Source organism: Styela clava, chromosome 7, assembly GCF_964204865.1.
Source record: "Styela clava chromosome 7, kaStyClav1.hap1.2, whole genome shotgun sequence".
NCBI lineage: Eukaryota > Metazoa > Chordata > Ascidiacea > Stolidobranchia > Styelidae > Styela > Styela clava.
The window spans coordinates 2,052,189-2,078,374 of NC_135256.1; the positions used below are offsets into that span (position 1 = coordinate 2,052,189).

Sequence of the window (26,186 nt, forward strand, 5' to 3'; positions counted from 1 at the left end):
CTACCCAATGTACCTTGTCATGCATCGAGGATTTTAACTAAAAGAGTGAACTTGAACAAGCTGTTTTGAGAAAATAACAATATTTTTAAATTTTCTATGGAAGGAGTAAATATTTCAGAATTGCCCTTTTCAATTGCATTATTTTCTACATTCCAAAACTGAGTAAGTTTAAAAGATATAAAGTAAACAATGTCCTATTAATGTTATTTGTCAAATGAAATATCTCTCGCTTAACAATTCCAGGCGAAATCACTCTGGCAAATTCTCCGCTTTTCTACTATTCGAATAATGTCGTATCAACCACTGCCCACCCGATGGCGCTGGCAAATTCTGGACAACAAGTTACTGCAATCGCCTCCCCATTGAATGCGTTATCAAGAGCTGATAGGCTAGAGGTGAGCGAAATCTTTATAGTTATTATGTTAGAAGTTATATGGCAAATTTTCCAAATATTATAGGTGTCCCTAAAGTCTCGAAATTTTCAAAAATTGCTAAGGGAATTTATCGATACCATATATTACTGAATCGATACCATAAAATTACTGATCAAAAATCAACAAACCTGTTTTTGATATATTGAGAACAGACTTCATAACAAAATTGAAATTGTAAAAGGACTTCATGGACACCCTGTATATTAACTAATATCCTAATAAGGACTTCCAAATATGGGGATTAATTTACAGGCTTTCACTCTTTGTTGGATTTTTTTACCAATCTGATGATTTCCTGACAGTAATGTCTTGAATTGCGTCAAGTCCATGTCGACTTATCTACTGATGTTAGAGCCCCAGTGGGTAGATGCAATCCTTCTATCTAAACTCTTTCAACTTTTATTTACGGACTAGGAGCCTTGCGAAAATAATCAGACTCATGCAGTACTTTTTCCAGTTTCAGTTGTGTGCTCGGGATAAATATGAAAACCTGTTCTGTTTTAACTTCACTTTTATTGTAAAACCTAGAATGCTAATATGTGTCTGCATTTATCACAATGCTCACAAGCTTGAAGCCCGCTTAGAAAGTATCTCATCGTGTTTCTCACTCATATTTATGCATCATCACAGTTCTTACAAGAATAAAACTCCTGATTAAAGAGTGTCTCATCCAGACTTTTTCACTTCTATGTCACAAGATGAAATTGTCCATCTAGTTTTTTTTATGCCTCATGTTTAATAAACCTCATTACTTATCGATCTCGATCGGTACGGTAAATATGTTGATAGATATATTTATCTGTCTGTTTGTCTGTTAGACACTTTCGTATGTTACGCGATATCTCAAGAACGCGAGGTTGAATCTGCCACAAATTTTGCATGTGCATTCATCATCTCGGACCAGGAGCCTATTGATTTTGGATGAATTATGTCATATAATTAGCGAGTTATTAATTAATTAGTGCTGGGACACGCGGTGTCGCTATCGAGTCAGTGCGAAGGAAACGAAACCGCAGATCGATAAGTTGGCGATCTTCGATCGCTATCAAGTTTACGGTTTTGGAACTTTCCCGAATTTCTGTCATTGGTGTTTATATTGTGTGTTGTAATTTGTTGTACATTGGCGGAGTTCAAGATAAATCATCTATCTTGCAGGTCTGCAGAGATTTCCAGCGAGGTAACTGCACTCGTGGTGAGCATGAGTGTCGGTACGCCCACCCTGTTGATCGTTCAATGATCGAGATGACTGATAACACAGTGACAGTCTGTATGGATTGCATTAAAGGAAGATGCACCAGGGATAAATGCAAATATTTCCACCCACCACCGCATTTACAGGTAGTGCGACATTTTATTTGGTTCTTTTGTTTTGGCTAAAAGTTGGTGTGAGTGAAAATTCTGAAGGAGACAGTCAGGGATATCCTAAACAAATTGAATTTCCATCCATTTAGTAAATACATAAGTTTTTGGTTATGTTGTGAGATTTGCTTGAAAGTGAAGTTTTTCTAATGAATTATTTTGAAACCCCTAGTTTAGAAAATCAAACATAATTCATTTTGAATAGATTCATTAATGATGCTTAAATCTCAATTACTGCTATGCTTTCATCAAATCAAAATTTCTCACCTTGTCACGTACTCAATGAATATTCAAGGGAGACTGGATGCAAAAAAGTTAAAATATTGAGTAACTTTTTATATACAGGGTGTCCAGAAAATTCCGCCAAAATTTAATAGCAATGACAATTTGAAAAATTTATCTTTGTTTATTAAAAGTTCTTATTGTGCGTTATGCCGCGCTATGCATAAAAACTTTTTCCATTTGTTGTTCAATCTTTAATAAATTATTTGCTAGCGATATGCACAATTCGCACTCAAGGTTTTGTACATCTTTAATAAATTTTTATGTAGGCATAAATATGTGCAATAGTACTAAATTATCTTAACAATATTTGTAAAAAGATCCTATAATTAAGTACCGGTAGGTAATACCAATCATTGCAAAAATTGCAGTCCTTCACAATATATTGTGAGCGTTGGCTAAATAAGAACAGACAGGGTTAGATGGGAGGCGCTTGTTCGCAGAAGAAATTTAATGTTATAGTCTAAAACAGCGGTTCCCAAACTATGGGTCGCAACCCACTGGTGGGTCGCAAAAAGAATCTCAGTGGGTCGTGAAAAGATGTAGAAAGCTTTGATCAATTATACTGGTTATTAGGATCGGTGGCAAAGAAAATTTAAAAACAAATTTCGAAATAAACTGCAACTTTTCAATTTTTTACGTCTAAAACTATCTGAAATTGAAATAAATGTCAAGTCTATTATGGAAAATAGTAAGAAACAAGCTCATCTTCCTCACTAGCTTCACTAAAAATTCAATTTGAGAAAATAAATTTGTTTCCTCCATCAATGTTTTATTAATTTATTAAAGTTAAATGAGTCGCCATAAGCTGTGGTGAAAAATAGTGGGTCCCAACTCTAAAAAGTTTGGAAACCACTGGTCTAAAATTCAAAGTCCGCTAGACTAATCAATTTTTTTTAAAAAATAGATTCCTTTGTATGGTGGATGTTTGTCGTGTTTCGTGGCGACAAGGGTTTGCAAACGCCTCAGATTTAATTTGCGAACAAGTGCTGAGCGCTTGTTAAGAGCCCTGTTCCTAGCAAACATTATTTAAATGTCAGAACTGGAATTCGGATTACAAAAGTCTATAATTATCAATTTTTATTGGTCTATTCAAACCCTGGGATTGCAAATGTCCGTTGAAAATGACAAAACTCAATTTGAATGTCATAATTGATGTTTGGGCTTAAAATTCGAATCCTGCAAGTCTATAAGCAATAGTTTTTTTCTAAACTCCTTTTCCAAACTCCTTAGCGGTTGTTGAGCTTTGATGAATCCTGTTTTGATATTTATTATTTATTTCTTCTTATTTCGATATTACAATATATACAGCAAATATCACTCTTTCCAACAAATCAAAATTTCTCTCGGCGCGGCGGTGTGGCTCAACGGGCTAAGCGTTAGGAATACGCTCGCCACCGCACCTCTAATTACTCTGCGTGGGTTCGCAGCTTCGAATCCCATGCAGGGATGGTTATGTGCGAGAGGATTGCTGGACTCCTCGCCGTCGTTGGGTGGTTCACGTAACCGCTGGTCGGTTACGGCTTCCTCCACCACCAAGTCCATGCTTCCGAAAAACAAACAATACAGTAAAAACTAATCCCATACCCGACTTGGAATGGTAACCGGACGAGAGGCCGTGGTTCGCCATATGGATAAGCCGTCTTATCGGCTTTCCTCTCCCCCGGGATAAATATGTAAATCCTATCCTATCCTATTCTCCTTTTTTCAGGCAAAGATTCGCGCTAGTCAGCACCAAGCGTCTTTTCTCCCAACAATGGCAGCTCCATCTTTGAGTCCTGTCCAACAAGCGGTTGTGGTGGGTATAGCATTACTTATTGTGTGGCTTGATTAGGACAAAGGGTGGCTATTTTTACTTTTTGTATAGTTACTGTATTGAGCTTGCTTTTTGAAGGGATATTTCACATCTTAGCTATGAACAAGTCTCTAGACAAACTGCCAATCTAAGCTTACTATACGTCCCGGTTTAAATGTACCGGTCATGCAATATTCCATTTTTGTTTACTGTACCGTATATCAATACAACATTTTTTTCATCAATGGACGAAGTCTATTTATCACCGATTTGCGACTCACTGACCAGTTCCGCGAGAGAGACTACTATATTGTTATGTCATAATTATTATTACGTCAATTTAGCATCTAATATTAGCTATAGTGCCGTTGAATTATTCGAAATGCCTAAAAGAAAGTGCACGTTTCCCAAAGAGTTGAATGTTAACTAAGCCCCAGAATCGAAACAAGGTTTTGTCTAATCCAGTGGTTCTCAACCTTTTTTCTTTCGTGGCCCACTTTCGTCGCATGAAAATTCGGTGGCATTCGAAAAAAGGGAAAAACTACAAGAAAAACAAGACTTTTGTTTGCAAAATGCTTGCTTTTTGCAGCATCTTTCATTGCTAAGTTACATTGAAAAATTGACTAAAATGACACGAATAAAACCAAACTTTTCAGTAACCATGGCGATTTTTAATAGGTTTGTGGCCCACTTGAAAATGTCCTTATTGCCCACTGGTTGAGAACCAGTGGTCTAATCTGAACCGTCCCTATACTACACTTGCAATTGAATATAATGAAATCAGGGAGAACGAGGGGGGGGAGGTTTCTTATAGTGAAAGTAAAATCAGTTTTGCGCCTAGCATTGTGGCCCCCCTTGAACTGCCCTCTTGGAGGGCCACGGGACCCCGGTTGGGAACCGCTGGCTCAAACATTAGTTTCTTTTACTTGTGATCGAGTGCGTGATCGAGTAAAATCGATGGGCGGTTTCCAAAAAGTTTAGCCTATGGTATAATTAAAAGGTTTGCTGTAAACTTAACAATTAAAAATTTGGCTTACGGTTACGGCTTACTGATAACGAACGGTAACGAAAATTCCATAATTTCCAGACGACACAGACGGGCAACAGACCTGTCCGCCTGTTTAGATAGCATGGGCTCTTTGTCACCAGTTGGAAGACAAATTTACTCGCTAAGTCGCCGAAGTACGACTGTGATCGCCTATAACAGAATCGCCTGGGCGACCAATTTAGTCACAATTTTGTTCCCATGGAACACAGTTTAAGAAACGCTGCTTTAGGATTATAATTTCATCCCTCTGCAAAGTATTCTAGCTGAATGACTATGTAGCTTGCATGTCTAGAGTCTTGTTTATAGTAAAGATGTGAAATGTCAGAATTAGCTATTTCTCATAAAATTACGGTTTTCTATTTAGTCTATTTCTATTTCATACTTCAGTTAGTCTTTCTTTCTGAAATCAAAATTGCATTATGGGTAATATTTGTAGAAATCTTAGTTACGGTGAAAAAGCATGGAATTATGATCAGTTTGAATTTTTTTATAGAAATTCTGTTTTTCTAAGCTGATGTTTGAGGATAAACAGACATGGTGGTTTTAAGACTCACTATATTTTGAAATTCCATTTTGAATATTTTGACGCTATTATTGGGCATTGATTTTTCAAGGATATATGAAATATTTATCATGAGGGGGAGGAAAGCTGGTAAGATGGCTTCATCATATGGCGAACCACAGCCTTTCATGAAGTCCAGCACCAGTCCATGTCGGTTGTTGGATTACTTAGCCAGGTATTTGTTCCAGATCCATGGACTTGATGGTAGAGAAAGCTGTAACCGACCATTGGTTATGTGAACCACCCGACGACAACAGAGTTTCAATTTTGTCAAACATATTTATCCCCGCCCTACAGAGTCTGGCAATCCTCTCTCACATAATCATCCCTACATGATTCGAACCTGCGAACCCACAGAAGGTAATCAGAGGTGTGATGGCGCGCATATTCCGCCCTGGCATGATCACACTACCGCTTTTGATCAAAAACCCTTAGAAACAGCTTTGTTATTATTCTATTAACCAATATACTCACGAGCTACTTTGCAAAGTGAGGAGCTCAGCAATCTTCTTGCATTTGTTTTGTTAAAGGCTGTGAAAATATGGCCTGATCATACGACCTACGGTCTGCTTACCAGGTTCGGCTGTGTGTTGCATCATGCCAAGCGTTAGGAATACTAACGCCACCGCACGCACCTCCGTTTACCCTGCTTGGGTTAGCAGGTTTGCATTCTGTGGGGATGATTATCTGAGAGAGGATTGCTAGACTCCTCGCCACTGTAAGGTGGTTCACATATCTAGTGGTCGGTTATGGGCTTTCTCCTCTAGCTTACTAATCTCATACCCGACATGGACTGCTAACCGGACGAGAAGCCGTGGTTCGCCATATGATTAAGCTGTCTTATCTTCTTTTCTCACCCTCCTGGGATAAATATGTGAATCCTATCCTAAATCACTTATTCGTTCTAAATGCATGATTTTGTTGGTGGAAGGAGTCGTTGTTGATCAGTGTCTGAGTAGCCGAACCCCGTATTCATCAAAAACACCCTGTACATTGCCGTAATATTGCGAACGTTCCATCTCAGGGTGGTTCAGGTAGCCGGTAGTCGGTTACACATTTTCCCACCACCAAGTTTATGCTTTTGGAACAATAAGTGGTCAACCATCCTAAGGGTTGAGAATGGCAATCGAAGAAAATGCCATATTCTGGCATGTAACTCGACATTTTATCAGCTTTCCTCTCATTTTAGATAAATTTGTAATAACCCTTTCTATTAATTCCTAAAATAATGTTTGGTTTGAAGCCACTGTGTCTGTTTTAATTAGTTAATCATAACAATTAAATATTTTACGAAGTCGGTTGATTAATTTTATTTTTTATTCTTTGCTCTTGCTCCCACTCTCTATCCCACTCATCCTATCCTTTGTATCTTTATTATATGCTCACGCTTGCATCATCACTCCCACTTTTTCCAAATTTCAAATTAATTTTTGTCAAAATAACTTGAATTTTAAAAATCAACCGAAAATTAATTTAACGAAAATTTTATCATAATTTTGATTCTCCCTAATAAACTAATTATTAAATCATAATTTTTTCTTCACCCCCACCCAAATTTTCCACCCCTTCATTTCCCACCCCACTTTGCTGCTGCATCATTAATGCTTGTCTGTCCTTCCTGCGATCACCGCGTCTGTCTGTCTGTCTGTCTGCAACCCCAGGGACAAGGTGTGAAACGGCCAGCTCTTGCCCTGGACATGGTACGCTAAATATGGAATTTATTTTATTTTAAAACAAGACTGCAAACTCAAGTATAAAGACCCATTTTTTTTAAACTTCTAAATTTTCAATTATTTTGTCTCAAACTTTTTTTTTCATATATATTTGCTCTTTATAAACGGTTTTGCAAATAATTGATAATTTTGTTGTTTCCAGCAAAAAAAAAAAAAAAATTTCAACTCAATCTTAGTTAGTAAATTTTGGCAATGTAATCACATTTTTGATGAATTCAAAAAAATTTATGAAATTTTTGCTCAAAATTCATCGTTTTTTGGGTCAGAATGGGTTTGTTGTTCTGTTTTCTGTATTTAAAAAAAAATGAAATCACAAGCCAAAGCAGGTTGAGTCTAAACACAATCGAAATGAAAATTGATAATTGTTTTCATCCCGTTTTTTTTCCATGCCTAAGGGAATGTCAAAAGAGTTTGATTTGAATGAAATTTTTGTCGTTAGCGGAATTCAATCAGATCGTACAAGCGGCCACTGATACTTAAGGACTTACTTTTTTGGAATTCGAACCTCTGTTTGTGTATGACTGTAGGCTTGTACTCAAAAGTTTCAGAAATTTAGGATGCTATGGGCAACACTTATAGTCTTTTTTAGAATACGTCCCGCTTTTTTTTGCACTCTTGTTTTTTCTTCATAATTTCCAATATCATATAATGTATCATGATTCATGAAATAGACAAATTTTGCCGAGTGCTCCTTTCAATTTGGTTTTAAAAAATGTTTTAGTTTTAATTTTAAAACCTTAACCTCTTATCGAATTACCTTGGTTAATTTTTTTTCAAACTATAAGAGATTTTCAAATTAAATTTTTTTATATTTTGATAATGACAATGTTAAAATTGTTGTCTTGAATCTCCCTTATGTGCAGTTTTATTTTTAATTTCATTCAAAACGAACTCTCCTAACATCCCTGGTGATATTTTAATTCACAACAAAATCCAAAATTTTGCTTCTTTTGTAGTTTTGTCTCAAAATATTCATGACATGTCTCTGTCTTCGCATGGTTGGCTTTTAACTCATAATTTGCTTCGCTACGACTTTGCTTTGGTGTGAGAATCCTGGTGACTGGTGACATTTTGTACAAAACGACTCACCTTCTTCTTGATGAAATAGCTTTTTCTAATGATGTAACCTGAACAAGACTCGTTATAACAGCCACTGATATTATATCTTGAAAACTACAGATACACACAAATTTAAAATAGAGAATTATCAAGAGCGATCAAGCCTCAACAAAAGTCATATTTTGAATTTCCCAAAAGTCCGAAAGGATTTTTCAAACTTCTGATGTCCAGACTGGAAACAAGATTGTTGGAATAAGATATTCGTATTCATAATAGGGGAGGAGAAAGCCAGTTAGACAGTTCATGTTGGGTATGGGATAGTTGAAGCGTTGACTTGGTAGTGGAGGGAGCCGTGACCGACAAGCGGTTATATGAACCACCCTACAGCGGCGAGGATTCTGGCAATCCTCTTGCACATAATTATCCTCCACAGGATATAAACCTGTGAACACATGAACAATAATCTGAGATGCAGTGGCAGGGGTATCCTTCCTGAATATGACTACTCCATGTTATTTAAGGATCTCTATACACAATAGTACAAGTTCAGATTTCCTCAGACAAGCATAAAGTCAGATGAAATTATATAGAAAAAATTTATATTTGTGTTTGTCTGCAGCAAGACTCTTGAAACAGTTAGGATAGTCATCTTGGGATCTTTCTATAGCATCTTCGTATTATACGCATGCGGATCCAACTGCGTAAAAGCATATTTAGAGGATAAGTAGTCTATCAGTTGTGGTCGCATCTATTTCACACTATAGTTATTCATTCGCTCATGACGCAAATAGAATGAGTTTCATTTTCAAAGTGAAAATTGTTAAAACTGTTATCTGTAGAATTTTTTTTATAACAATAATGAAAAAAACTAATCGCTGGTCTGTTACGGCTTCCTCCGCCATCAAATCTGTAAATCTGGAATAAATAAATGGCTAACAATTCCCATATTCGACATGTACTGGTATCCTGACGAGAGGCCGTGGTTCGCCATATGCTGTCTTATCGACTTTCCTCTTCAGTATTAATATGAAAATCCTATACGGCTGTTTCAGGATTTACATATTTAACCTGAGGGGGAGGAAAGTCAATAGGACGACTTAATCATGTGACGAACCATTGCCTCTCGTACAGTTACCAGTACATCTTGGATATAGGATTAGCCAGTTATTTTATTTTTGGAAGCATGGACTTGTGCCATTGGCCACGTGTTCAAACCCCATTTGCAAAGAATTAAAATTATCAAACACAAGTGTCATCAGTCACCGCCATCTTTCAAATGCAAAGTTTCTCTTCCTCTCTCCTTGCTTTGGCTTCATGATGGGAATTACTATTTACTCAGAGTTGGGACCGCCAAGACGAGGCTGGCTTTCATTGAGAGCTCATTGACTTGTGTCAGATCTTTTTATTCAGTTTGCCTAACGCAAGATCTCCAAGCCCTAAGCTATGTCAAATGTTCAAGTCCAATTCCAAGTCGAATTCAAGGGTCAAGACTCTATGCAGTTTCTGATTTAAATCATTTCGAACAATTACACTTGACTAACTGGAGTCAAGTTTTTTTAATCAAAATTTTTTATTCTGTTGGGAAAATTCATCACTCCTACTGTATTAATAATGACTTAGACCCAAACTTCAATCAATTAATCAATTTTATTTGATCAAACCAGATGACTGTCCCTTCCTCTACAGTTCACAATTTTCTAGTTCAATATCGAAATCCATCAAATTGTAAAGTATTTATGAGTAATGGACATTATCAGGTCCACAAAGATTATATCATATAGTATAAGTTTTATTTCGACTCCATAATCAGCATAAAAGACGATATCATAATTGATAAAAACCGATGAATAAAACTGATTAGGAGAATCAGGAAAGCGAACAAAACCCTAAGTATATATTTTGAATATAATTTGGAAGATTTTACCAAAAGGAGTGGTACATGTTCACTCACCAAAATGTATCAAGTCAATTGAAACACACTCACAGACAGACAAAATCTGTTCCATCTATAGGTGCAAAGGGAAGGGATATATGTGGTGTTGAGCCTTTTGGAAATATACTTATACTCTGAATTTAGCCATTGCCTTGAGCGGTCTCAATCCTGAGTTTTAGTTTTAGTTTTTTTAATTTTCCTGGAATGTTTATGCCTGGTGATAGTTGGTGGAATATACTGGTGAAGCAATATTGAATTGATTTGGGGGGTTTTGTAATATATTTTATAGAGCTTTCTTATATTTATGTGTTTGTACCATCTGTAGGCTCTTTGTGAGGTTCATTACCAAACAAACTGATTAAATGTGATTAGGTAGTTTATGGAATGTACAGAAGAGGCTATTGCACATTTCTGGAGTCCCTTTTTTCAAAGTGCCCACTACCTACATATTTCTTCAGCTAACACCAGGAATTCAATATTCATGGGTCTGGCCTGCTTTTTTACCATTCATCCAACTCCAGAAATTACTGAAGTGTGAATAAACGGAATAATATTATGCTGAAATAGCATATGTAGATTCTGCAATCTTTGATTATTTGTTTTTCCGGGTCAGTTTTGAATCAAATTGTACTAACCAGGGCAGCTAAATTTCCTCATTCCTCGAGTCAAAAGCTGGAGTCACGTAGGAAATATTTCACTCTGAACACGGCCCTGTTCAGCATCGCCTACCCAATCCCAATCCTAAGTTGAGTTTAATGCTTCTAACTACTAGGCCAAGTTCAAGATTTATGATTTTCAACATGCAATACTTTCAACAATCATCAGTTTTGTTTAATTTCGTTAATATAAAATAGCATCATCAGCAGTAGGTGTTCTCCATAAGATTTTTCTGACTAATCACGCTTGATTAATTTTTTTGGTAGAATAGTGTGAATGGTATTAAAGTAGACCAAACCAGACTGGCAATCATGATATGAAATAATTCATTTGTAGTTTTTATTAGATTTAACAACGAATATTTTGTGAATTTTGATAAAAAAATAATCATACTCAAAAACTAATTTATCATTTTCATTCCTCCCCACTCCTCCCCGAAAAAAAAAAATCATCTAGGCGAACAACAATGCATCAAATGCACTTGGACAACCACCGTTGAAGAGACACGCCCTGGATAGCAAAATGGTCACCCAATCTGCGGCGCTCGGTGCACCTCTAGCGCCATCTCCCAACGGAACTCTGTACAGTTACGGACTTCCAATTCATCAACAATCAGCTGCCACAGCTGCCCATGCATATTATCAAGGTAGGTTTTATTGTAATGGTTCTCAAACTTTCATGATTATTTCATGTGATCCCCTTTCTAAAGACTCCCTGTAGCCAGGAATTTTCAAACGGGGGGTTCTGAGATTATTAATTGTCGAGTTAGACCGAATTAGCTTGTGACTGGAGGCTGGAATACATGGATTTTCAAGTCTTGAGGGTCTAAATAGCTTTTCAAGCTATGAAAATTGTGATGTGTGATACAGAAAGGGTACCCAGTTTTTTTTTGCAAGGGGCAAATAGAGGTGTCTAATCTTCAAAATACAAAATATTTTAGAAAAATTGCGATGTTCTCAGTTCAACATAATCCACTTAATTAACCATAATTCTTTATCACAGTGCCGCTACAGTATTCTATCTACGGTGCAGCGGCCCCTGCGAACATTCAAACAGCACCAGGACTTGCTACGGTCTCTCTCCCGACTGCAAACGGACAGACAAGCGCTCCTTCTGCCACCACTCTCGCTTTACTGAATGGTCAGAGTCAGGTAAACTGATGTTTTGATTTGATGTTTTATCCATTGTAACTGGTTAGGGATCGTCCAAAGATGGCTATGCGAGGGTTTCAGCATGGACGCTCAAGAAGTGTATGTACCAATAAGGAGGTAACTAATTTTGTTCGCCTACTTCACATCAAGTTATGTAAGGGACTGGAACCTATGGGCAGGGGTGTATTCACTTGGCTAACACAGACAGTCCCCTAACCCTAACCTGGTACACACACTCTGGGAGTACCTCAGCATGGAAGGGACGAGAAATCCCAAAGATATAAATGCTTTTGAATCAGGTTTCGGAATCAAATTTCGGACCTCCAGAAGTATGTGCACACAACCGGAACATAGTATGTGTACCAGGTTAGGGTTCAGGTTGTGCGCCATCTTGGTCCACATACTTCAGGAGCGCCCAAATTTCTTGAGATTCTCTACTAACAAGGCAAATGAACGGCATGATTTTGGACACAAAATGGATCCATTCATTAAATACTTGTTGTGAAAAAATCGCTTTTCTCTGCAACTAAAAGATTCAACAATTTCAATTTTTTAATATTTAAGTTGGAGAAAGTTTTAGAAGGCTATTACTATTCGTTTTTTTTTTTTAATTATGGGATCCAATATTACCAATATTTCCTGTTTATTTTGATTAACGGGGAACACTTTTTAGTTCACCAATCTGGTGCTAGTCGATTACAGCTTCCTCCACCATCAAGTCCATGCATTCAAAACAAATAACTGGCTAACTAATCCCATACTCGATATGGACTGGTAACCGGATGAGAGACCGTGGTTCATCATAGGATTAAGCCGTCTTATCGGCTTTACTTTCTGAGAGGATAGGAAAGCCGATAGGATGGCTTAATCATATGGCGAACCCTGGCCTCTCGTCCATTACGTGAACAACCCTACTGCGGCGAGGAGTCCAGCAATCCTTTTGCACATAGCGAACCCACGCAGGGTAATGAGAGGTGGCCCAACGCTTAGCATAATACCCCACATCGCCATAATCCGAAGTAATTCTTACCGTACTGGTACTGTGACTTTCGTGCCCATATACTCGAGGATTACTCTCTTCTTTCTATTTTTATCTTTTCTTTGTAACAAACTAACAGAATTCTTCACTAACCGTTTGTCGAGATTACCAATCAGGAAAATGTGCTCGTCCTTATTGTCGTTTTGTTCATGTCACAGAAGGTATCATTGTTGGATCATAATAATTGCACATCTTTTTGTCATAATCAGTTTTTGGGCTACAATTGTGACAAAATAATGATTAAATCAATGATTTGTGTTTGAAGCAATCGAAATTTTATTTGGGAGAATTCTAACAAATTTTTGTAATTCCTAATGTTGATAATTTTTATTTTGAACAATGCTGATTTTTCCCTAATTTAGATGATTCTGTGAAACTTTTATTTTTGCAATCTTGATCACTAAGGTAATATTACCAGACCGCTGAATTAAATTAAAAATCGGAGGGCCCTAAATCAGTGGTTCCAAACCGGGGCTCGTGGCCCACCAAGGAGGCTACAGAGCAGTTGATGGGGGGCACTATGCTAGGCGCAAAACCTATCTCCTTTCCACTACAAGACAAACTCCTGTTCTTTCTTAGTTTCATTGCTTGATAAGGTTGTTTCACAAGGTGATTTCACTTTGTCGAGCATAGATTGATTGAAAATATTGGGATTCGGAATCTACTAGTCAAAATAATACTATAAATGCCACTGGAATGATAAACATGGGACCATGAGTGTTAAAAGCCTCCGGAAAGGGGTCACGACTCACGAGCCTTAAAAGGTTGGGTTACACTGCATTAAATATTGAGTTTGTCTCAGGAATCTATTTTTATACGACACCAACTCATTATTTTTGCTCTGAACAAGACAATGCAGAAGCATCCACGGATATATAATGATATGTGAGAGGCTGCTATCTTTATCGCAAGGACCCTGATTTTACCCATTTTGACAATTCCTATCCAATTTATTACGCTGGATATAGTATCTTATTTTGTTAATTTCAAATAAATCACAATTTGTGTCTTTTCCATCAATTTCCTTTAATTCTTGATTTTTTTGGTCATCTGGAATGGATTTTTACTCAATTCACTTTTTCTTTTTTGTTTCCAAGTTGCAATGATTGTGTTATTGATTTATCAATATTTTGCTTTTTTCTCTTTTATATTAATGGTGTTTAACATCTTTGTGTTGGGGGGGCAAGGTTTCGGGACCGGGGGCCAAAAATTTTGCCCACTTAGACTGGTGGGCCATGTAAGTGTGACGTAAAAAGTAACATTTTATGATCATTACTTACAGTGTTACAAAAGCAATAGTGAAAAACAATGAACGCCAAAACTAAATTTAATTGCAATCTCAACAAATTCCTCGATTGAAGTACCCAGCGTAGTTTGCCCATATCATCTCTAGGGCCTACTATACCAGTCCAGTGTCCTAATTTATGAATCTTCCGAACCCCGTGCCCACAAGTACTCGTAGTGGGTGTAGCATGATGATTTTTGCATATAATAATACTAACCCGCACCTGACTACGTCTTAAAAAAATTATGTCACTACGACGTAACAATCACGCCATAATGCTTGCCAAAGTACAGCTAAGATTGTCCGAAATGGCCGTCTATAGTGAAATCTGTGCCATCTATAATGAGGTCACTAACACCAGCGATCTTTATTTTATCGGTATGATTATGGCGAAATAACAGGAGAATAGCTTTCTCAATTTTGGATGATCATTTGCAAGTTTTAGACGACCCTCCGTATACTTTGGAAGGTCTTATTAATTAACAATTTCCAAAAAATTTTCAGATTTTGTTGAAGTAAAAGACGATAAAGTTACTGTGTGCAAAGACGCTTTACTTGGTGAGTAGAAAATAATTTTAAAAAAATTTGTTCTTATTGCGCGGAGGGTCACTTGTGTAAAGTCAAGCAACTATAAGCATAGGTGCTTTTTATTTGGCAGGTGATTTGGCAGAATGATTTTCGAAAATTTGTGGAGAATAGGGGGGGGGGGAGTTCCTTGTAACGATGCTCTATTTAGTAGTAGCCAGGAAACTTCTAAAAATTCATTTTGGTGGCAGGGGGTGATTTCTCGGATAAAATCACATATTTATGTGTAAAGATGTTATACTCGGTGGGTAAGAGGGATAGGAGGATTTACATATTTATCCCAGGGGAGAGGAAAGCCGATAAGACGGCTTATCCATATGGCGAACCACGGCCTCTCGTCCGGTTACCATTCCAAGTCGGGTATGGGATTAGTTATATTGTTTGTTTTCGGAAGCATGGACTTGGTGGTGGAGGAAGCCGTAACCGACCAGCGGTTATGTGAACCACCCAACGACGGCGAGGAGTCCAGCAATCCTCTCGCACATAACCATCCCTACATGGGATTCGAACCTGCGAACCAACGCAGAGTAATTAGAGGTGCGGTGGCGAGCGTATTCCTAACGCTTAAGATTAGGAAAGAGATTTGAAGAGAAAGAGAGATTTGTTTTAAATTTGTGTTGGGTATTATTAGGCCTTGGATGGGATTTCCATACACATCCTATGAGGAGAGCCTATGATAGAATGGTGGAGGATGTCATGACTTACGCGGATCACACTGGATGGTGAGGAATCCAGCAATCCTCTCGCACATACCGTAATTATCTCCGACAGAATTAGAATCAGGACAGTGTAATCAGAAGTGCGATGCCAATCATGGCCCTAGCACGTAACTTAACATACCGCTGTGCTTTGAAATTTTTTTTATTAATACTTTGCTTTTATTTTCCAGGAAAATGTCTTCGATCCCAATGTAGATTTTTTCATTACCCCCCACAACAAGAACCCCAACAACCCCAGTACCCTTCCTATCCTAACAACATACATCAGCAACTTGCTGCACAGCCTGAGGCTCAGCCTATCACCTTACAAAATCCGTCAGCACATGGGATGTTATCTCCTGTTCCTGCTGGAATTTACCCTCAGCCTGTGCTGTCTGACTTGCAAGTTAGCCTTTGAAGCCTGCTGATATTTCAGCAGTCATCAGGCATATTGACACCTGATGCTGTTTTTCTAATTTGTAACTGCTGAAACAGCAAGCCTAACCCTAAACATACCAGTAATATCAGTTGTTCAACTTTTATGTAAGCCTTGAACAGTTTTGCTTGATACTGATACAAGCCTGCTGAACAGTGAGCCTAGGCCTGCTTAATCAGCCAGCCCCAGGCTGCTAATTTAAAACATGACACCCTGCCTTACTGAACAAAGTTCTGTTCGTTTATCTTTTATTTTCAAATAATTAGAGTCACGAAATAATATAATTTTAAATTGTAAATTAGCCATTATAAGGCTAGACCCAGGGCCGATCTTTTGCCAAAGTTTGAATTAGTAATTGAGCCACCTTACTGGCTTTCCTCTTCCCGGAGATAATTATGAGTTCTAATGTTATTTTTTAAAGCCTAATCTTCATGTATGTTTATTTGTCTGAATAAATAACAAATTCCATAAATGGTCATTAGGCATATTTGCACGCATCAAAGGTTATAATGCAGGCCACATATGCATTATTAAAAAATTTTGTATCGCTGCGGCCCTGCCATCAAAATTCAATTAAACGCTTAACTACTCCTATATCGATATGATTAGAAAATTAATAAGACATGCCATCATTTTTCGCACCAGTACCGGTATAGTTCAATGTTAAAGAATATGGAAGCTATACTCTAAATTTTTTCAAATATTTGTTCCCCCCTCTTATCGGCCTTGGGTCCCCCCATTATTGGCAATCAGTTACTATTATTAATTATTTTATTGAAGTTCCACATTGTAATTATTTTATTGTGAATACCAGTTGCCAGATTTTGTGTGTGTTAAGTGATGTTTGAAACATGTTATCGGCTTTTATCTCCCCCCAGATAGGTGCGTCTGGAATGACTAGCTAACTGGTGTTTGTGTCGTCTTATTCCTTTCCTCTCATATTTTGGGTAAATTCTAAGATTGATTACCTAAATAGTCCTAAATAGAAAATATGTATAAATATAATATGTCCGTGCATCTGAAACAAATAACTGGCTAACTTATCCCATACTCGACATGGACTGGTAATCGGACGAGAGGCCGTGGTTCGCCATACAGTTAAGCGGTTATCGGCTTTCCTCTCCTCTCAGAAAAATATGAAAAACCCATTTCAAAAAAAATTTGAAAGTTGAGTAATATATATATATTTATTCAGACAAATATTATTTGTTTTTAATTTGGCATGAACGGGGACTAAATCTACCCCAACAAAATTCCCCCTCCCCAAATAGTTAGGCTAGTGTCCTTTCAATTTCTCCACCACACACCACCTTGGCAACTTATATTATTTCTTTTATTTCTTTCTACAATGACTTAGTCAAGTTCCGTTATATATTATATATGTCAACAATTTTTACTTATTTTAGTTTGTGTTACTTTTTTTTTCGCACTCTTACCCCACTCCCCCCCATCTTCTTATAGTACATACATTAAATAGTACGAAATTCGCAAAAAAATTTGAACCAAGGTGCACATTTTAGAATAAAATTACTATAATCACTTTTAAATCACAAATTTGGTAAAAAAAAGATAGTTTTTTTGTGCGTTTATAAATTACCCATAGTGCCATTTTACCCATAGTGCAATTTTTGGAAAAAATGGCCGATTTTAACTTTTTTATTTTTTGTTTTCATTTTTTTTTTGTTTAATAAAAAAGACTTACGCTGGAAAAAAGTTATGAGCGACCCCGAATATTCAAAAATTTAACGATCGTGCAATTCATTATCTACTGTAGCGCGTTTTCAGTGTTTTTTAACAATTTTTACAGGTTTTAGAATTTTTTTGGTTAAAATAACGCGCTTTTCGTGCCGGCTAATCACTAAAATTGCTCATATTTTATTTGTTAAAGTTCCACGCCAAGCGTTGTTCTCGTTTAATAGCTTCCATAAAATGCATTCAAGGCCTAGCATAGGAAACTGGTTTTAATTATTCCCACACCCGACATGGTAACCGGACGAGAGACTGTGGTTTGTCATATTATTAAGTTATTTTTTCGTATTTTCTTTTCCACAGGATGTAAATGAAATATGTAATCGGACAATCATTTCTATTGTCCTTCCCATCCTTTGAGATAACTATGTAAACGGTTAACGGACAAACGGACATGGTTCGTTATATAATAGATTCATCTTAGCGATCTCTCTTTTCTCTCCCCCTGGTAAACGGTAAATGGACGAGAGGCATGGTTCTCTATAATTCTATATCACCTAATTTTGACAAATACGAATATATACCAAAATAAATATTTGGTTTTCGGTGAATTGCTAAATTAACGGTAACACAATCACTTGTTATTTAACGGTACAACCGTTAATAACCAGAGTCCGTCACAACCATTATCTATATTTCGTTTCTGACACAAACCGGTCAACCAAACCATTGGCCAGTACTGTGAACAGCGCACTATATGGTTCTACTAAATTACTCGGAATTGAATATTTTCCCCCAAAATTTAGCGCCAACAGCATTTTTTTTCCTTTATTTTATCATCATTATTCAGCAATTTAGATTTTCGCTACGCTTTTGCGCAGCAATACTCGCGTTTACATTATTATGTTCGCTCTGCATTGACTTTTTAAGATTGTAACATCGGGCTGTTTCCCATGCAAGGTCCGGTGGTGACCGGAGATGTGAAGTCAAAAAAGTAACACCGACTCCGGATTGATAGTATATTAATGCGACTGATGCGCAAGTTTTTTTTGTTTCTAGTAGCAATCTCCGATTTTTACGTCTGAAATTTCGACTTCGGCGTGGCACTATCACCTAATGGCCGCCTGCCCAGTTCTTTATTCGGAATAAACTGTGTAAATTTTATTATCAATTCTTCACATTATTTCTATGTACGGGAAAAAAAGTATTTTAAAAAGTCAAAATTCGAAGTAAGTCATATTTCACTTTTCAATTTCGAATTATATTAATCAATTGGTCAACCCCTTGCGTATTAAAAAAAAGGGGTTTTCGTCTGTTTGACCGCTTGTATACATCTACTCCGCAATTTGGGCACTCCTATTAGGTCTTGCAACCTTGTTTGAAGAGTAGCGCGATGTTACAATCTTAAAAGTCAGCCTTTATATCTGCATATATCCAAGCTGATAACATTATGTACAGCACTAACAAAGCATTGTATCTGTTTCCATAGACGGGTCACATTTACCGCCCATGTATACCCGTTTTATTATTAAGTGTTCTCCTATCCAAATTGAATCGGTAGCCGTGGCTGTTGCGTGATTTTACCACGTGAATTCGGATATCTTTTGAAGTAAATTGTTTACGACCCACTAACAGTTTTATATTTTTAAATAAAATTGGTATTCGTCCAATTCTAATGCCACCAGAAATCCAATTTTTCATCGAGACAAAGAGAAATGATATGAAAGGATTTATATGATTGGCTATATCTGGCATTTAGCCACGTTATTATCGTTCTTACAAAAATAAGCTCACATACGGCATTATTAAATGTGCATATATTATAAAATTTTCCCCTTCTCCGTAATTTGTGTTAACCAAGTCAAATGAATTACATAAAGTGAATGCATCTGAAGTTTGGAAATTCTGAGAACCTTCTGGTCCAACCGTGATGTCCTTCGTTGTTATTTTTATCTTTTCTGTACAGCATGCTTATTCACTGCAACAATTTTATGCAAATGAGCCTCTTCTTCCTTCCACGTATGAGGAGTGTTATTCCCTCATGTTTAACCAATCCGCGCGGTTTTTAAGCACAAATTGAGCTTTCTGTTGTGCATGATGCACCCGTAAATTTTGAGACACCAAAATTTTTGAATGAATTTCGAATGACGGCTCCGTAAGTATAAACTTATACAACAACCATAATTCTGTTGCATACATAGCAAATGCTCTGGCCATGATATAAGTAAGACCGATTCTGTTATTGGGCGCTCAATTTTCCCTGCGTAAGTTCGAATATGATTCGGATCAACTTGTACGAGAATTGCTCGATAATATTAGAGAATTCTTGTGTGGGATGACACTAATATGCAATGGCTATCATTCTTAAAATAGAATCCAAGACAAAGTTTAAAAATGCACACCCTTGATTGTTTACTGGCGATCTTTAACAACTGTTGTTGAATTGAGATACTTGTACGTTATTATTTGGGTAAAAATACCAATTTCCGATTTGAACTTATTTTGTCGAGACATTTTACGACTGAAACTTTTTGTATCTTTTGCGCCCCCAACCAAACGGCACCCACAGCACGGCCCATGGCCGCCCTACCCCAGAAACCAATGTGTAAACACATGCGTGGAATAGACAAGGAGCCTCATTTGCATAAAGTTTAAATTTTTCATCAAGAATATTCGCGCCTTTTACCAACCATGGTCACGTCAGCCAAACTGCTTGGTTATTTAATGCAGTATTAAATTAATATTTCGGCTGAGTATGTTATGCTTTTGCTTCTGATACCAAGTATCTTGTGATGTCATAAACAACACTGTTATGTAATGCGTAGCAATTATGATGTCATCACCTTTTATTTTTAAATGTATCATGATGTCACAATCAATAAGCTTACTGTTAAAATTTTGTTTTTAATGCACCACCAATGGTGGTTAGTGACATCACAAATAATTTATTATGGCATCATCAGCAGTGATTGTTTTATCATAATGAGTATATTGTGACATCATTATTAGCAGCAATTGTGCCTTAAAGCAAGCGCATTTTGCAGCAAATCATAAGTTCCGCTAAAATTTAAAATAATTCACAATAAAAGCTTTTTTCTGCCCAATAGTTCCAATTTCACGTGAAACGTGTCAACTTTTTTGATGAAAAATAACATTTTCTTGGTATTTTAAATAAAAACATATTAAAGATATTATATGTATGAATTTGCTGGTTGGGTAGCACAGAGCTTATCTGGAGAAAAAGTTATCAAGTTATAAGAATCCTCAGGCTACTGTTACGAGCTCACTGGCCATTTAGGCTCATCTCCTCATGTATTGTATATACACCAAGCAAGTCTGAGACATTCTGACATCCGTAAGCATTTCCGCATTTGTCGGTTAATTTGACATAGAATGAATGCAATTGATTTTGATGTGAGCAGTCAGATTTTGCCATGGTTTTCCAAATGATTGATTCTTTTTATCAGGTTACTTTATTCCTGGGCTAATTTTCTACGGTACGCTCTTATTTCCGTCTTCCTCCCGAACAAGGCCTTGTACAGTATAATCAGTCCAAAAACAAATGGCATGCTAACTGGCCCCATGCCCCCCATGGACTGGGAACTGGACGAGAGGCCGTGGTTCGCTATATGGTTGAGCCGTCTTGTCGGCTTTCATCTCCCCCTGGATAAATATGCGAGTCCTAGCCTAACGATACGTAAGAAGCTACAATTCATGGGAAGACTGGAATCTTTTCGATCCGGACTTGCCTACACAATTTATCATTACAGGCAGCTTTATGGAAATTCCTTTTTAATTTAGTCCATATTCCGAGGGTCTTCACAGCAATCGAATTTCTGCAGAACGGATAGCGGGATTACATACTTGTGAACGACTCCACTAACCAATCCTCGAGCTTTTGAAACGTGGTCCTTGCAAATATAACTTATTAGAAATCGGTCATGGCTGAATAATTTGTGGTTATTGCGTCATAATTGAGAAATTCAACTGTCTTCTTCCTTCATTTATCGAAGGAGCAGTAGGCTGCCCTTTGGGGCCGTAACCGTCCTCTCGCTCAACTAACTAGTTTAAAGCATAGCATTCGTACCAAAATATAATGGATTTATAGGTGAGGACAGATAAAAACTATAAGCGGACGGTCTATGAAAGCGTAGTTTACGCAGAAGGTTTTTTAGATTAGATTAGAATCGCTTGCGTTTCGTCCCTTCTTAAGCTAATGAGGTGTTGTTTATGGTGACCGTACGTTTGAACCCATGCGTATATCCATGGGTTCAATCTATATGCGGGTGCTAAAACCCATGGGTTAGGGTTAGTATGGGTTTAACTATCCGTGAAACAAAAAAAATTCCATAGGTGCAATTGTCATGGGTTCAAATGTACGTGGGTTCAAATGTAATGGAACCGTTGTTTATCGCCAGAATCATCCATTCAGTTATGTTTTCGTATGAAGAAGTAACAGAGTCGGCTCTGCGCTGAAATGGATTGCTCTGAGACGAAGAGAAGCAGATGGCAGTCTTTGCGGACCCTTCTGGTGCTTTCAAAGCGGTCAAAGTTTTTTATTTGAAACTTAGTTTATAGCTTAAACAGCAACCTAATGTTCCATACAGATTTAACCAAGTCAAAAATAACACCAAACTAGTGGACAATTTCATTTATTTTGTCAAATCGAAAACACTCAATGGGATTTCTGCTGTTGCATATCAGAAGCAAGTCTTGAAATACTTGGTCATGTTTTTGATAACAATAGACGCATATCATCTTCGACGTTTAGTTGGTTACGAGCCTTGGATTTGATATAAACGAGAGCAAAAAATCCACTCTCACAAAGGTAAGCGGAGGCGAATGGAACAATAACACGTAATGCTTCCATCGATACTTTTGGGTACGACGGCAAAATGGCGCACCAAAACTGAGAAAGTGATTTGTGAGAAAGTTGCTGAGGACAGCATAACATTAAACGCATTGCGGTTTTTCCTCGCCACTCTCTGACACTGAGGTATGCCTTTTCTTACTACTTGTACTTTCTTGATTTAGCCATGCTGGTTAAGTTTTAAAAAGCAATACAATCTCTTTTGTTACACGTTGGCTGTAGAACAACTAGCCTAGCTACTTCGCTTCAAATGAGAACGTGACCAGTGACCACATGCCCTTGAAATCATTGTAGCTGCGTTCTCGTATTTATCATTGTGATGTCATAACTCGTATTAGTCACAATAGGTCTTCCGGAGTTAAATCAAAATAGTTTTTGTAGGCTATTGTCATAGGCAGCAAATGTTCGAGAGTGTTACAAAAAAAACGATAAATAACTTTCTGAAATCTTAATTTAATTGCTGGCCCCCTGGAAATGCTTCAAATGGTCCACGGACCCCCGGTTGAGAACCACTGATATATATTGTAGGCTTATGTTTATCAGAGATTGGTTTGACAAATGCGTAAGTATATAAATGAGTTAGGTCCAGCTCAAAAGTTAGCTCCTCTTTCTGAGCTTTCGGAATGCGCTCGCTATCGCGACTTTGAGTGTGATTACGCACAAAGTGGATCCTGAACAGAAGGTTGTGCGCGAATAAAATTATTTGATTCTCTTGTAAACGACTTTTTCGGTTATCAGACGATAAGCCGCAGTTTGCCGTATTTCTCGGCCATTACATAATTAGTACTTTATAGTTACCGGTATTCATTGTATCAATTGTTTGTATCAAACTTGTTTTCGTGATGACAGATAAACGATTGATTGATTGATTACATGCTTTTGAAATTTGAGGGCGTTAAGCAATAATTTTAAAGTTTTACCATTCACCACGGTCACTCATCCGGTAACCAGTCTATGTCGGTTATGGGAATAATTAATCAGTTATTTGTTTCGGATACGTGTTTAGCCAGTTAAGAACACGTTGAAAGTTGTAGATGAGTTTAATATTGTAAATATACAAGAAGAACAAACGATGAATACAACATTAGAACATCGAGAGACCGGACGACACTTACAAGACCTCTCAATAAATTTCCTCCCCAATATCCAATTGAAACCTTATTTATACGTATGTGCGTATGGTGATATCGATTTTTGGTTGTCATCTGTTTGTCTAATTACAACGGGAACTATATCGATCCAATTCATGAATTTGGAGAAATTAGCAATTTCCAGTCTTTTTAATGAATTTTACCTGAAATAACGAATTTATCCCTAAACGTGGACTTGGACAAAGTAATGGTTCGGAAACCTCTTGCTTTGAACCAGAGTCAAAATAAACTCAGGGGAGACCCCATGGTTCGTCGTATAAGATATATTAATGTTTATTTTATGGCATCCCCTCCCTAAAAGTTTTGATTTTTGCAAGAACCAACGTTTCATAAACTTGCCTAATTGCCTTATTAGATGATTTCTTACTGGCGGAGTTTTACCTCAGTATGGTGTCAGCTGTTATCTAACGGTTATCAATCGCATTAATGAATCTATGTAGCACATCGGTAGACAATCAAGCTCTTGTAACCAGCACTTTTTTACTTTTGTTAAAATTGAAATAGCCCGGCAAGCAAGGTACCTACAAACCGGTATAAAAGTGACCTACTCTTTTGTGGCGTAATGTATTTTTGAGTAACGAAACTTATATAAACAAGAAGACAAATTTTACGTTTCTGATTGGCCCAAGCGCGTATTAACATTGTTTGATAATGAAATTAGAGAAATAAATAACGAAAAGAGTGCTCCCCGTCGGGGAATCGAACCCCGGTCTCCCGCGTGACAGGCGGGGATACTCACCACTATACTAACGAGGAAGCGATGGCAAAACTGTTAAAATATCAATATGAACCATGATACGAGAGAGTCTGTAACCCGCGTTCGAAGAGACTGCGTTCAATACGCCCGTTTATTACTAACAAAGAGGCACAGTCATTTAAAATCCTCTCACTTAATATACAATATAAAGAACACAGACTTTAGAAAATCTTTATCGGGGTCTAGATTAAACTGACGCGATAAAAGCAATGATAATAATATTTGTATAAATTGTATTACTAATATTATTTCATGTTAGCGCGGCGTTGTGGTTGTGGCTCATCGGGTTAAGCGTTAGGAAAACGCTCACCACCGCACCTCTGATTACTCTGCGTTTGGTGTAATAAACGAATTTAACTAGGTTTGAAGATAAAAGATATACGAAGCACTGAGGTACATGGGAAATTTTACCTTGTGACAAGTATATAATTCAAATTGCAGAATATACCCAGGTGCCATTGACTGAGTAAATGCAATTCAGTTGCTATGACGGTAACGGGATTATTCTGAATTGCATTTTTATGAAAATTTGGGCAAAAAAATCGCGCATTCTCTCAGCAAAAACAAAAGAAAGAAGATTCATATCTCAGCCAAACAATACCGATGTAATAAGGTTTCATATTGAATTAAGTACTTTCATTTATTTATATGCAAGTGTGAGAATATATTTACATTGGCAATTTAAAAATTAGACACTTTTGAAATAAACAAAAAGTCCTTCGAGCCGGATTCGAACCAGCGACCTATGGATTACTGAGTAATCAACCTCTACAGTCCACCGCTCTACCAACTGAGCTATCGAAGGAACCGAAAGCGACCGCTCCGAGTTTCTCATTTATACCTGTCAAGGATTCTCTCGAATTAGTCGATCACAAAGCGAGACGTGCATTCATAATATTGATTCGGTTTGAAAAGTTGATTCAATTCAAATTTACACATGCAACGGCGATTTCGGTATTTACTACCATAAAAGGCATACTTTTATATAGTTTCAGTATCTCTTCCAATTTAGGAAAACGTCCGTAATGTTGTTGAGAAAAATATGGATCTTTTGTACAAAGCCCCCGCCACGTTTTTGAAAAACAAATTAGTAAATATTCTGTGAGGGTTCAAGTTGGCAATTATTTGAAAATTAGAATTTACCAGCGCAAAATGCATTCTTAACCTTAACTGGATAATTGCTTTTTCTTTTATTTTGAACGGTGGTCTGGGCTTTTGCAAAATATTCAAAAATCTTCCTTGATTTTAAGTTATAGCGTATGACTTACATGCGAAAAAAAATATTCTAAAAAAGAATCCCGGAAAACATGCATTATTTTAAGATCACGAGCCTCACTAAACGAGGAGTTAGCACTAATGGGAGAGATACTAGCTAACATACACAAATTCCTTTCCATCATTTGAAGCCAATTTGAGTATTCACGTAATTGCAAGTGGCTGGTATTTCCCAGTTATTCTTAGTCACAGCTGCCAGGTCGTCCGTTGATGCCAGGAAACTTGTCGAATGGAATTTTTTGGTGAATATCACCATTGCGTACTCTGAAGCTCACCAAAGCGCCTTTCACTCCGATTTCATGCAATCCCAGAAGCTCTCGGCACGTTAGTACTCGCCCTTAATTCCACCCGAAAAGCAATCTCCTTTATCCTCGCATTGAATACAACT

At 37.2% G+C, this 26,186-nt stretch overlaps 1 protein-coding gene and 2 non-coding genes across 6 annotated transcripts in view; 1 reads left to right on the forward strand and 2 right to left on the reverse strand.

The window, feature by feature from the left end:
• LOC120327899 (muscleblind-like protein 1) overlaps positions 1-20,936 on the forward strand; it is a 58,870-nt gene extending 37,934 nt beyond the window's left edge. For 2 of the 4 annotated variants that reach the window (XM_039394261.2, XM_039394263.2), the window contains 9 exons: positions 244-395; positions 1,590-1,772; positions 3,787-3,873; positions 7,142-7,180; positions 11,319-11,508; positions 11,865-12,013; positions 13,132-13,213; positions 14,842-14,895; positions 15,812-20,936. In XM_039394261.2, coding sequence (XP_039250195.2) covers positions 244-395; positions 1,590-1,772; positions 3,787-3,873; positions 7,142-7,180; positions 11,319-11,508; positions 11,865-12,013; positions 13,132-13,213; positions 14,842-14,895; positions 15,812-16,038 — 1,163 coding nt within the window. In that variant the 3' untranslated portion in view covers positions 16,039-20,936. The remainder of the gene's footprint in view (positions 1-243; positions 396-1,589; positions 1,773-3,786; positions 3,874-7,141; positions 7,181-11,318; positions 11,509-11,864; positions 12,014-13,131; positions 13,214-14,841; positions 14,896-15,811) is intronic. The other 2 variants (XM_039394262.2, XM_039394264.2) reach the window with 2 other exon arrangements.
• A 3,514-nt stretch (positions 20,937-24,450) lies between these two features.
• Positions 24,451-24,522, reverse strand: Trnad-guc (transfer RNA aspartic acid (anticodon GUC)). Its single transcript has one exon. It is a non-coding gene; the product is annotated as a tRNA-Asp (tRNA).
• A 716-nt stretch (positions 24,523-25,238) lies between these two features.
• Positions 25,239-25,328, reverse strand: Trnay-gua (transfer RNA tyrosine (anticodon GUA)). The gene is given in 2 exon segments: positions 25,239-25,274; positions 25,292-25,328. It is a non-coding gene; the product is annotated as a tRNA-Tyr (tRNA).
• Between the last annotated feature and the right edge of the window lie 858 nt (positions 25,329-26,186).